This window comes from Nothobranchius furzeri, chromosome 16 (genome assembly GCF_043380555.1).
Source record: "Nothobranchius furzeri strain GRZ-AD chromosome 16, NfurGRZ-RIMD1, whole genome shotgun sequence".
NCBI classification, from domain to species: Eukaryota; Metazoa; Chordata; class Actinopteri; order Cyprinodontiformes; family Nothobranchiidae; genus Nothobranchius; species Nothobranchius furzeri.
In genome coordinates, this window is record NC_091756.1 from 41,236,474 (window position 1) to 41,248,825 (window position 12,352).

The 12,352-nt window shown below is 40.4% G+C and overlaps 1 protein-coding gene across 3 annotated transcripts; it reads left to right on the forward strand.

The window, feature by feature from the left end:
- Positions 1 to 277: 277 nt before the first annotated feature.
- Positions 278 to 11,988, forward strand: sar1aa (secretion associated, Ras related GTPase 1Aa). Of its 3 annotated transcripts, XR_011516855.1 has the most exons (9): positions 278 to 364; positions 1,218 to 1,290; positions 1,436 to 1,555; positions 1,822 to 1,887; positions 2,888 to 2,991; positions 3,074 to 3,205; positions 3,294 to 3,450; positions 11,610 to 11,707; positions 11,877 to 11,988. XR_011516855.1 is itself a non-coding variant. In XM_015963031.3 (7 exons), the coding sequence occupies exons 2-7, from the start codon at positions 1,233 to 1,235 to the stop codon at positions 3,408 to 3,410; spliced, it is 597 nt and encodes a 198-aa protein (XP_015818517.1). In that variant the 5' UTR covers positions 278 to 364; positions 1,218 to 1,232; the 3' UTR covers positions 3,411 to 3,505. The 3 variants fall into 3 exon arrangements, 2 of the variants coding, with proteins under 2 accessions (XP_015818517.1, XP_015818516.1); XM_015963031.3 differs by lacking the exons at positions 11,610 to 11,707; positions 11,877 to 11,988 and having other exon boundaries at positions 3,294 to 3,505; XM_015963030.3 differs by lacking the exons at positions 11,610 to 11,707; positions 11,877 to 11,988 and having other exon boundaries at positions 281 to 368; positions 3,294 to 3,505.
- The last annotated feature ends 364 nt before the right edge of the window (positions 11,989 to 12,352 follow it).

Consider the following 12,352-nt stretch of genomic DNA (forward strand, 5'->3'; position numbering starts at 1 on the left):
GTAAGCTCCAACAGCATGTTTTGCAGATTTAGCTGGGAACGATTGTATTTGTATGTTTTTGTTCAAGAAGGAGAATATAAGTTGAATTCCAACCCGATAACACACAGTCTGCTATAACTGCACAGGATAATAAACAAAAACGTTTGGTGGAATAATTGATATAATGCATAAATATTGAATAATAGAGAAAACTGAAACGGTACTTCACTATTAAAGTTACACTAAGGGGGGCGCTGTAAGCGTCTGACTGAATGTCTCGTGCCAAATACAAACAACACGAAGAAGAAGATAGAGCTCTCTGATTGACGGTTTCCAAGGAAACCACCGACTCTAACGAGAACTGGGATATTGCTCGGTGCTGTGGGTAGGTGAGCTTAACTCCATTTTTATGTAACAGTTTAACTTATCTTAATGTTTCCTCTCTCCTCTAGCATCTCTTGATAATGATGGTTCCTCGCTGTTGTTAGTTTGCCAAACGTGTCAGAAATAACCCTCACGAGGAGGATGTTAGCTAACCATGTTAACGCCATCCGCGAATGTGATCGTCCTCACTCTTTTAAACAGCTCACTACTACACATGATTTTCACCACATTTATACATATGTGCGCTGTGTTTTATTTCAAATAGGGCAATTGGTTAAAAGTTAAGTCACTGTTAACTACCAGCTACACGTGTGAGTCACAAATGGCGTATTAGAGATCAAAACAACGTTTAAACAGGTCAACGATGAGGCAGGTTATGTATTTTTTCGTCACATCTTTCATACAATAAATGAACTATGAGAAATAGAACTTCTGTAAAAATCCACAACAAAAAGCATTTAAGTAAAAGAGAAATACAATCCAGAAAAAGTAAGCATCTAAAGAAAGCAAAAGAACAAAAATAAAAATAAATGAAACTAAATATGTTATTTGACCCACACTCCCTACAACACGTGGCTTTTTATTTAACTTTTAAAGGAAGCATTATTACACAAAAGGAATATGATGCTTTGCTGAAGTTAAAATACTTTTAAGACTTGAATATTTATATTAAGACCATATATGTAAAAATAATGTTAGTTTCCACCTTCTTAACAGTTTGATGTGTTTTATGATTAAAAACGCAGAAATAAAGCCATAAATCTATTTGTCTTGCACTAAATGTTTGAAACTGCCAAAATTGTGACGGCTTATGTTTGGTTTCTCGTTGCACTACTATGTCCTTCCTTTTACAGAGTGACAGTGTCAAGATGTCATTTTTGTTTGACTGGATCTACAAGGGCTTCAGTAGTGTTTTACAGTTTCTTGGTGAGCACCTTTTCTTACAGAACATTTATTCAACTCCAACTTAAAGGTCTTTAGTCCAAGCATTTGTGTATTTTTTTTGTAATATTTGGTTTAAGAAGTCATCCGGCATTATGGTGCTGCGTTTCCTTTTTTTAACACTTCCCAGGTCTGTACAGGAAGAGTGGGAAGTTGGTTTTCCTGGGCCTGGACAATGCCGGTAAAACGACTCTCCTACACATGCTGAAAGATGACCGACTTGGTCAGCATGTACCGACGCTGCATCCCAGTAAGAACATGCAGAGGGAGGGGATTATTTTTATGAATTTTACTGAATAATACACCAAGGTTTTCTAAAAGGTCAGACCATTGTATGTAAAGAAGGAAGTTAATATATTGTGTTTTCTGTATGATTTTACCTCTTTGGCAAAGGTTTAAAATGTAACAGGATAGTAGTGTGTTGTTATGGATTATTTGATCCTCAGCCTTTTACTCACACTATAGCTTAGACACATGGAAGCATAATCTGTAGTTTTACTTTCCTGTCCCCTAAAGCCTCAGAGGAGCTGACCATCGGTGGGATGACATTCACCACGTTTGATTTGGGAGGGCATGTGCAAGGTAAAAACATGCTGTTTTTTCTTCTAGCGATAAAGTATGGTATACATAGTTGTAGGGATTTTCTGTCTTTGTTTATATACTCATGCTGCATTTGCGCAACACGTTAAAATCCGAGCTTCCTGTTTTATCAGCATAGAGTTTGATTATTTGTCTGACGTAGCTCCTTGTCATTTATTCACACATGTGAGGTTCACTTATTCTTATAAAGTGCAGCAGTCTATCTGATGATAAATACACCAAAAGGCTTCAGTTTGAGAAGTAAACAAAGCCAGCCAAAAACACAAACACAATGCTGTAACTGATGTTTGTAATAAAACTCATTCAGATCCTTAGAGCAATCTAATTCAGCCTTTGTCTGCCGCTCACTTCTTTACATTAACTTTGGTAATCTGATCAGGAGCCGTTCTCATTGCTGCCACCAGGTGTCTCTGTTGACGTGATGGTGCTAATTGATTCGCTGCTCAGAGCTGATTTCTGACAAATGTAAAGAACATTTAAAGACAGAACCATCTCCAATGAAGACGTCATCGCTGTTAGGAAATAAAGTGTTTACCCCATTAGGTGCGATGTTAAAATGTTCCCATTAATGTTGTCATTTTGCCTTAATTAGACTTTTAGAAAAAGCAATTATCACCTCTTGTATCAGCGCATAAAGTTTGCTGATTTTAATTCTCAGCAAGACTCAAGCCCGTTTGTTTAATAAGAGAGAAAGACACTGAAAATGTGATCCCCTCTCAGTTATAAAGCTGTTAAAGAAAACATAATCTGGATCTAGTGTCATCAAATCAGGGGCTATCAGATTTTATTCATAATTCAGATTAATTTCATTGGCAGTAAATCAGCTCAATCCCAGTAGTTTTACCTTATTATTCTTTTATTAAAGAATAAGAACTACAGTGTTTGAAATGTAAAGTTTCACCAGCACACTGTGGAACCGTTGCATTAAAGATGTAGAATTTCTCTGTCTCAGACTGCCTCTCCTTTCATTTTTATTTTATAGCTCGAAGAGTTTGGAAGAACTATCTGCCGGCTGTGAATGGAGTCGTCTTCCTTGTTGACTGCACTGATCAGGAAAGGCTGGCAGAATCAAAGACTGAACTTGACGTAGGTTCAAACACACACCTGCTCCGAGCCGTTTCTGTTGGTTTGGAAGAAACTGACGATTAACCTTTTGTGATTTTTTTAGGCTCTTCTGTTAGATGAAACCGTCGCCAGCGTACCAGTGTTAGTTTTGGGGAATAAAATCGACCGTCCTGAGGCCGTCAGTGAAGCAGCGCTGAGGGGAGCGTTTGGTCTGGATGGTCAGGTCACAGGAAAGGTAAAAAGCTACAGAAACACACATGAGCTCATGTTCTGGTGCCTGACGAGAGACATGTTTATTTTTAAAACTTGTTGTCATTAAACAGGGAAGCGTGTCTTTGAAGGAGCTGAACGTTCGTCCGCTGGAGATATTCATGTGCAGCGTGTTGAAGAGACAAGGCTATGGGGAAGGCTTCAGATGGTTATCACAGTACATCGACTGACATCCACCCGTCAAAGTCCAGCAGGGATTTAACACAAAACGTGACAAAAACCAGCACATTTTTACAACCACGTCATTAAAAAACGTTAACATTTACATTCTTCTATGCAAATGTTCAAAAGGGTTTGTTGGGTATGGAGATGTTTCCCAGGAATGTGAACATGTGTGCTGCAGTGTTGCAATATTTATTATTTAAAAGATCAGCTGGAGCTTATTATAATAGTGAGTGAGTGATGCAGCGTAAGGAGTGGCTTTAGACTTGTCTAATTTAAGATTAATCTCTAGATTAGGTTTTAAATCTCTTCCATAAACAAAGATATCAAAATGAGAGGATTAGGTTCAGGTTGAATTAGTCAGATGATATGCAGCCTCTGCCTTCACAGCATAAAGCCAAAGATGTACGCTAACGACTCGGAGATTAGCAGTTTGAGAGCTTTGACATGATATCGTCTTCGAGCACTGAGAAGGAAAAACACCAAATCCTCTTTACACTTAAAAAAAGAGATGAAAAGTGATGGAAGCCACTTGTGATGGATTCATATGACTTATAAGACCGCTGTTATTAACGCTGGGCTCACTCAGCGTCTTGATTAAATTTTATTTTTGGGTCAAGGATATCGAAATCCAAAGGAGTTAAGTGCTCAAATGGAAGGCGGTTAACTTGGAGCGTGTTAGTGGAGCAGGTATTCATCTTCTGTCTTTGACTTTGTGAATTCAAAGATGAAACATTCGCACAGAACTCCACTTCCTGTGGCTGACTTCCTTTTATTGCATTTTTATGGCAGCAATAATGACTCGCTCTTAAAATGTCAGAAAGCAATAAAGTAGAGCCGCTTTTATTTGAGACGAGATAACCTCCCTCTCCCTGCTGCACACGAGTCAGAGAGTAGAAGTAGTTCTGAGCCAGTTTATCTGCTCGACACCTCTCCTTCCAGCCTGCTGCTGGTCATTCATTTTAGTTAGATTTGAAGTGGCAATAATTCAAATAAGAGTCTAAGTTATGATTCATACTATGTTGATAATTAATTAGTGTTTTCACTGTACCGCACACAAGTGTTAAGTGCTGCTAATGTACGTTTTGACTATCTGAAAATATACGAGAGTGCACTTTAAAACATTGAGTGTTCTAAGATAAAAATTAATATTCTAGTTTGATGCTTCCAAATGGATAGTTTCAGACACGATTCAAACAGGAGAAATGTGTTTAGATAATGACAATTTGTGTAAATTTGTGCTTTTTTACAAACTTGAAAGTAATTATGTGCATCTTGAAATGAGCACATTTCCTGCATCAACACAGGCGGATATGACATCTCTATATTAAAGTGACAATGTGTAGTTTCTATCGTTAATCTCTGGAAATATCCATCGAAATGTTGTTGAAAATGAATGAAATGATGCCCAGTTGTAGAAAAATATTGACGGCTTCGTAACATATAACCATAAAAATCAGGTCTAAAATACATGGGACTGTCTCTGGTCGGCGCCATATTAGATGCAATATTTCCTCCTACGGGAGCCCATGAAGGCAAAATGCATTTACTGATTTTTGACAAATGGTTACAAAACTTTCACTATTAATCAACGTTGTTTTACACATTTACCTCTTCAGTCATTGCCAGTGATGAAAGAGAGTCTGATGTGCTTGTTATTTTGCTAAAGTTTGCACCCCCTGGGCCTTTTCGACCCTAATGGGCATCTGCTGGTAAGGTCTTACTCCAGCACAAAAATACAGCTTGCATGCAACAATTTAGATATCTACTGCCCCCCATTGCCAGAAAAATACACACTGTAAGCTCTCATTCATTCGTATTTTTTTCCAGTACATTTGCTGTAGTCTCTAGTATGAACGCATGCCTCGTGACTCGTTTGCAGTTTCAGGAAGTAGAAGTTAGCCGGGGGGGGGGGGGGGGGGGGGGGGGGGGGGGGGGGGCAGAAAGCGGCAGGATGTGGAGTCATTATTATTCATGATATTTGAACATCTCGCCTCTGACTTGTCACGATGAAGGGTTTGGAGGAGATTAGAACCCAAAATGCAGGAACCCCAGATGACATGAGGCAGTAGTTGATATTCAATTCAATTCAATTCAAGTTTATTTATATAGCGCCAAATCACGACAAGAGTCGTCTCAAGGCACTTCACATAATAAACATTCCAATTCACAGTTCATTAAGCCAATCAGAAATAATGTTTCCTATATAAGGAACCCAGCAAATTGCATCAAGTCACTGACTAGTGTCAGTGACTATACAGCAATCCTCATACTAAGCAAGCATGCAGCGACAGTGGAGAGGAAAACTCCCTTTTAACAGGAAGAAACCTCCAGAGAATCCTGGCTCAGTATAAGCAGCCATCCTCCACGACTCACTGGGGATCGAGAAGACAGAGCAGGCAGACAAAGACACAGACACACACACACACACACACACACACACACACACACACACACACACACACACACACACACACACACACACACACACACACACACACACACACACACACACACACACACACACACACACACACACACACACACACTCACACACACACACAGACAAGTAATGTGTCTATAGTTATATTGTGATGTCTTAGTAAATATTGTATTTGGTGAAAGATAAACTTTATTGTATTTATCCTAGTGGATCTATAATTAAATGGATAAACTAGTATTAGCACATCAAAAGTCAATGAAAACAAAAAGTTATTATCAGGAGAGAGAGAATGTATTAGTGGTTAGCAGCAGTGTGCTAGTCGATGGCCCCCTCCATGAGGCCACCACAGCTCAGCAGAACGTCATTGTAGATTCTTCTGGGGAGAAAAACACTTACAGAGAAAATAAAGTTAACAGCTGAAATTGCACAAAATAGTACAGTTAAAGAGCAGACTGTAGAATAAAGCAGTAGAGTGTGAAAAGTGGTCAGTGTGTCCTCCAGCAGTCTAAGCCTATAGCAGCATAACTACAGAGTTAACTCTGGATAATCTATCCTATTTAGATGTAGGCATGTTGGAGGCAGGGCAATGGAGAGCCGTCTTTACCGACTGTACACTCCACCTCCCTCTACTCCCCCACTTGTCCAGATTTAGGCTAACATCAGATTTTAACTATAGGCCCTATCAAATAAAAATGTTTTAAGCCTATTCTTAAAAGTAGACAAAGTGTCTGCCTCACGGACTAAAGCTGGGAGCTGGTTCTACAGGAGAGGAGCCTGATAACTAAAAGATCTGCCTCCCATCCTAAGTTTAGATATTCTTGGAACCACCAGTAGACCTGCAGTCTGAGAGCGAAGTGCTCGGTTAGGAACATATGGAACAATCAGATTACTGATGTATGATGGACCTTGATTATTAAGAGCTTTATATGTGAGAAGAAGGATCTTAAAATCTATTCTGAATTTAACAGGTAGCCAATGTAGGGAAGCTAAGACAGGAGAGATATGATCTCTCTTTTTAATTCTCATCAGAACTCTAGCTGCAGCATTTTGGACAAGCTGAAGACTTTTAACTACATTCTGTGGACTTCCTGAGAGTAATGAATTACAGTAATCCAGTCTTGATGTAATAAATGCATGAACTAGTTTTTCAGCATCACTCCTGGAAAGTATGCTTCTAATCTTAGCAATATTCCGAAGGTGGAAAAAGGAAATCCGACAAACTTGTGAAACCTGGGATTTGAATGACATGTCCTGGTCAAAGATAACACCAAGGTTCCTTGCTTTGTTCTCGGAGATTAATGTAATGCCATTAAGGTCAGGCGATTGGCTAAGCAATTTCCTTTTCTGGATTTTTGGTCCAAACATGAGAACTTCCATCTTGTCTTGATTTAAAAGCAAGAAGTTAAGAGTCATCCAATTTTTTATGTCCTCAAGACAAGCCTGTAATCTACCCAACCGATTAGGCTCATCAGGGTTAATGGATAAATATAACTGGGTATCGTCAGCATAACAGTGGAAGTTTATCCCATGCTGTCTAATGATTTTACCAATTGGGAGCATATATATAGTAAAAAGAATTGGTCCAAGCACTGAACCCTGTGGTACTCCGCAAGTAACCCTGGAGTACGAAGATTTGTCATGTACATTTACAAAATGAAATCTGTCAGACAGGTAGGATTTAAACCAGCCTAACGCTGTTCCTTTGATCCCTACAACATGTTCAAGTCTTTCTAAAAGAACATTGTGATCAACTGTGTCAAAGGCAGCACTGAGATCTAACAAGACTAGAACAGACACAAGATTCTTATCTGAGGCCATGAGAATATCATTTGTAACTCTCACTAATGCAGTTTCAGTACTGTGATACTCTCTAAAACCAGACTGAAATTCCTCAAACAGAGCATTAGTGTTTAAATGCTGACATACTTGGATGGCCACTATTTTCTCCAGGACTTTGGATAAAAATGGAAGGTTAGATATTGGTCTATAATTCATTGGGTCATCTGGATCCAGAGAAGGCTTCTTAAGTGAAGGTTTGATTACAGCCACCTTAAAATCTTGTGGTACATACCCATTTACTAAGGATAGATTGATTATATCTAGAATGGGGGCAGTAACCAAAGGAAATGCATCTTTAAATAATTTGGTTGGGATTGGATCCAAAATGCAAGTTGAAGGTTTAGATGAAGCTAATATTTTTGATAACTCTGAAAGCTCAACTGGATCAAAACGGTTCAAGCACAGATGAGGTTCTAGAGTCACCTCTGAAGCTGCCTCACTTACTGAGGAAGAAGAAATCGCATTAGGGAGGATGCTAAAGATTTTGTTTCTAATAGAATTAATTTTACTTGTAAAAAAATCCCATGAAGTCATTGCTGCTGAGGGCTAAGGGAATAGATGGCTCAGAGCTATGATTCTGTGTAAGTTTAGCAACTGTACTGAAAAGAAATTTAGGATTATGCTTATTCTCCTCAATTAATGCTCAAAAATAAGCAGTTCTAGTTTGTTGAAGCTTATTTTTATAAAGCACAAGGCTATTTTTCCAGGACAGGTAGGCCTCCTCATGGTGCGTAGAGCGCCATGTTCTCTCCAATTTCCTAGAGTTTTGTTTTAAGGCTCGTAGATGAGAGTTAAACCAGGGAGCCAACTTCCTGTCCCTAATTACCTTCTTTTTTAAAGGGGCAACATCATCTAATGCCACACGTAAAGAGGAATTAACATGATGAACTAAGGCATCAATTTGTGAGGGGCTAGAACTGAAAATATTGCCCTCTGCTACATGCCTCTGAGATGCTGAGGACAGTAAAGATGGAACAGTTGATTTAAAAGACGCAACTGCGTTGTCAGATAGAGACCGACTATAATGAAATTTACTTTCATGTCTCGAGAACTCAGTTATAAAAAACTCAAAGGTTATCAGAAAGTGGTCCGAGAGGACTGGATTATGTGGAAAGATTGTTATTTCCTCACACTCAATGCCATAAGTCAGAACAAGGTCCAATGTATGATGGCAGGAGTGGGTGGAGCTATGTATTCTTTGAGTAAAACCAATTGAGTCTAAGATATTACTAAAGGCTACATTGAGGCAATCATTTTCGATGTCCACATGAATGTTGAAATCCCCCACTACAATGACCTTATCAGTATTTAGCACCAAATCAGATAAAAAATCAGAGATCTGATCCAAAAACTCAGAGTAAGGGCCTGGTGGACGATATAAAACTACAAACAAGAGTGGTTTTACAGTTTTGCAATCTGGATTAGGAAAACTAAGAATAAGATGTTCAAACGAACTGTAACTATTAATCTGTAAGGGACTGATTAATAAGTCCGAATGAAAAATGGTTGCCACTCCTCCTCCTCGCCCTGTACTTCGAGCAATATGATGATTTAAATAATTTGAAGGAGTCGACTCGTTTAAGCTAACATAGTCCTCTTGCTGCAGCCAGGATTCTGTGAGAGAGAGCAAAGAGATCTGATGATCACAAATCAACTCATTAACTAACAAAGTCTTAGAAAAAATGGATCTAATGTTCAACAACCCACATTTAATTTTTCTAGTTTTCTGCTCAGTTGAATTTGTTCTAATATTTATGAGATTTCCATGATTTGCTTTATTAAGCCTGATATTTAATCTGTGTGGTTTTGGCCGTGGGCAGGACACTGTCTCTATGGGGTACTGGGTGGGTAACAGTACAGAAGCTGCAGAGGGGTGGGTTAAACTACGACTCTGCTTCCTGGTCTGGACCATGGGTTGTCATGGAGGACTAATAAAACTGGCCATATTCCTAGAAAGAAGAGCTGCACCATCCAAAGAGGGATGGATGCCGTCTCTCCGCATCAGACCAGGTTTTCCCCAAAAAGTTTTCCAATTATCAATGTAGCCCACGTTGTTTTCAGGACACCACCTAGACAACCAGCCGTTGAAGGACAGCATGCGGCTAAACATGTCGTCACTGGTCCGATCAGGCAGGGGGCCAGAGAAAATTACGGAGTCCGACATTGTTTTGGCAAACTTACACACCGAAGCAACATTAATTTTAGTGACCTCCGATTGGCGTAACCGGGTGTCGTTACCGCCAGCGTGAATAACAATCTTACTGTATTTACGCTTATCCTTAGCCAGCAGTTTCAGATAAGATTTAATGTCGCCCGCTCTGGCCCCCGGTAAACATTTAACTATGGTTGCTGGAGTCTCTAATGCCACGTTTCTGACTATGGAGCTGCCAATGATCAGAGTCGGCTTATCAGTGGGTGCGTCACTGAGCGGGGAAAATCTATTAGAAACGTGGACGGGTTGGTGGTGGCCCACGGGACATAAATAAATCATCCGTTTATTTGTAGGATGAAACAAAATATAAATCCAAATGGCAGTGAGCCAATAAATCCAAAAATCCTGAGATCCAGGACACTGAAAAAACTCCAGTGGAGCACAAAAACCTGAGACTTTGAACCAAAAGCTCACCTAGAGCACAAAGTCTGGGGACGAGACAAAAACTCACTTTGAGCACTAAAACAATGCAGACAAACAACAATGGGCCGACAAGACACTGAGACAAGACAGGGCTTAAATACACTGGGGCATAATGGGAGGATGATGAGCTGCAGGTGTGAGGGGGAGAACCAGGTGAAAGTGATAACTAATCAGGGAGGAGGAGCAGGAGAGGACACCAGACCTAACTGGGAAAGGACACACACCTGGCTGGAGGAGGACACACACACACACACACACACACACACACACACACACACACACACACACACACACACACACACACACACACACACACACACACACACACACACACACACACACACACAGCTGGAGGAGGACATAAACACACACACACACCTAGCTGGAGGAGGACATAAACACACACACACACACACAGCTGGTGGAGGACATAAACACACACACACACACACACAGCTGGAGGAGGACATAAACACACACACACACACACACACACACACACACACACACACACACACACACACACACACAGCTGGAGGAGGACATAAACACACACACACACCTAGCTGGAGGAGGACACACACACACACACACACACACACACACACACACACACACACACACACACACACACACACACACACAGCTGGAGGAGGACATAAACACACACACACACCTAGCTGGAGGAGGACATAAACACACACACACACACACAGCTGGAGGAGGACATAAACACACACACACACACACAGCTGGAGGAGGACATAAACACACACACACACACACACACAGCTGGAGGAGGACACAAACACACACACACACACCTAGCTGGAGGAGCACATAAACACACACACACACAGCTGGAGGAGGACACAAACACACACACACACACAGCTGGAGGAGGACACACACACACACACACACACACACACACACACACACACACACACACACACACACACACACACACACACACACACACACACACACACACACACAAAACTGGAATAATAGACCTATGGAAATAATGGTGGGGAGACTGAAGGAACACAGGACCTGAGAGGGAATATCTGGAGGGCTGAAGACCAGGGGACACAAGAGGAACACAAAGAGACCCAGACCATGACAGGACTGGCTAACAGCAACACGACTCTATCACTGACTCTGTTTGCTTTGCAACGTTGATGTTTTATCTCCACTAATATCACGAGTCTGAAGGAGTTCTGCTATGTTGTTGCTAATGCTAACAGTTAGCTTCTTCTAGCCAAGATGCACTCTGCTCTCTCCTAGATGCTAAAGCAACAGCAGCCTTCCCTGTTGAGAGCCAAGATGGGCGAGTCCATTCAAGCTAGCTTACAATGTGACATAGATCTCTTCCTGACCTGAACGTATCCTTGTCTATTTCAGTGGCTAATCTAGTAAGTATTATGATTATTTTCACATTCAGCCTGCATGTTAAACTCAAGAGTGAACAATCATACTTCAAGAATAAGTGAGAATGTGTTTATCCATGAACCAGCTCTGCATGTAAGCTTTCTTGACCATATTCTGCTCCAGCGTGTGAATCATGTACATTCTGTATGATACAAATGTAAATTCTTGTACAGTAACCTGGAACGGTCACTATGAAGCAACAGTGTCTTCTGCTAAATAAATATATTCAAGTATCTGTACAGTTTCAACAGCTGTGACTTCCAGGAAATGCAGATGGAGCCTGATTTCTTTAGATGACTGAAATGTAATAAAAAGTTTTTATAGTATCAGTCTGCCACCAAGTTTTGTCTTTGTCTGTGGACGTTTTCTCAGAATTAGTAGACTGGAGGACTTTTTTCTACTGCACTTTGAACCTATAGATGATTAACTCAGCCTCACCGTTAGTTTCAGCGTAACCACATCTTCAAGCTTCTCTCTTCTCTTTGATCCGCTGTAGTTTTTATTCTGCTACAGTGAAGAAACAGCTGAGTACCAAATTATCTCTGCATTTCTTTGTCCTGTATAGCTCATTAGAGATTCCACAGCATCTGTGACACATT

Bases quoted from the DNA above. Each gene is read 5' to 3' on its own strand.
- sar1aa (XM_015963031.3), top strand. From the start codon at position 1,233: ATGTCATTTTTGTTTGACTGGATCTACAAGGGCTTCAGTAGTGTTTTA. The intron at 1,556-1,821 runs GTAAGAACATGC...TGTCCCCTAAAG, and splicing joins TGTACCGACGCTGCATCCCA to CCTCAGAGGAGCTGACCATC. The intron at 1,888-2,887 runs GTAAAAACATGC...TTTATTTTATAG, and splicing joins TTTGGGAGGGCATGTGCAAG to CTCGAAGAGTTTGGAAGAAC.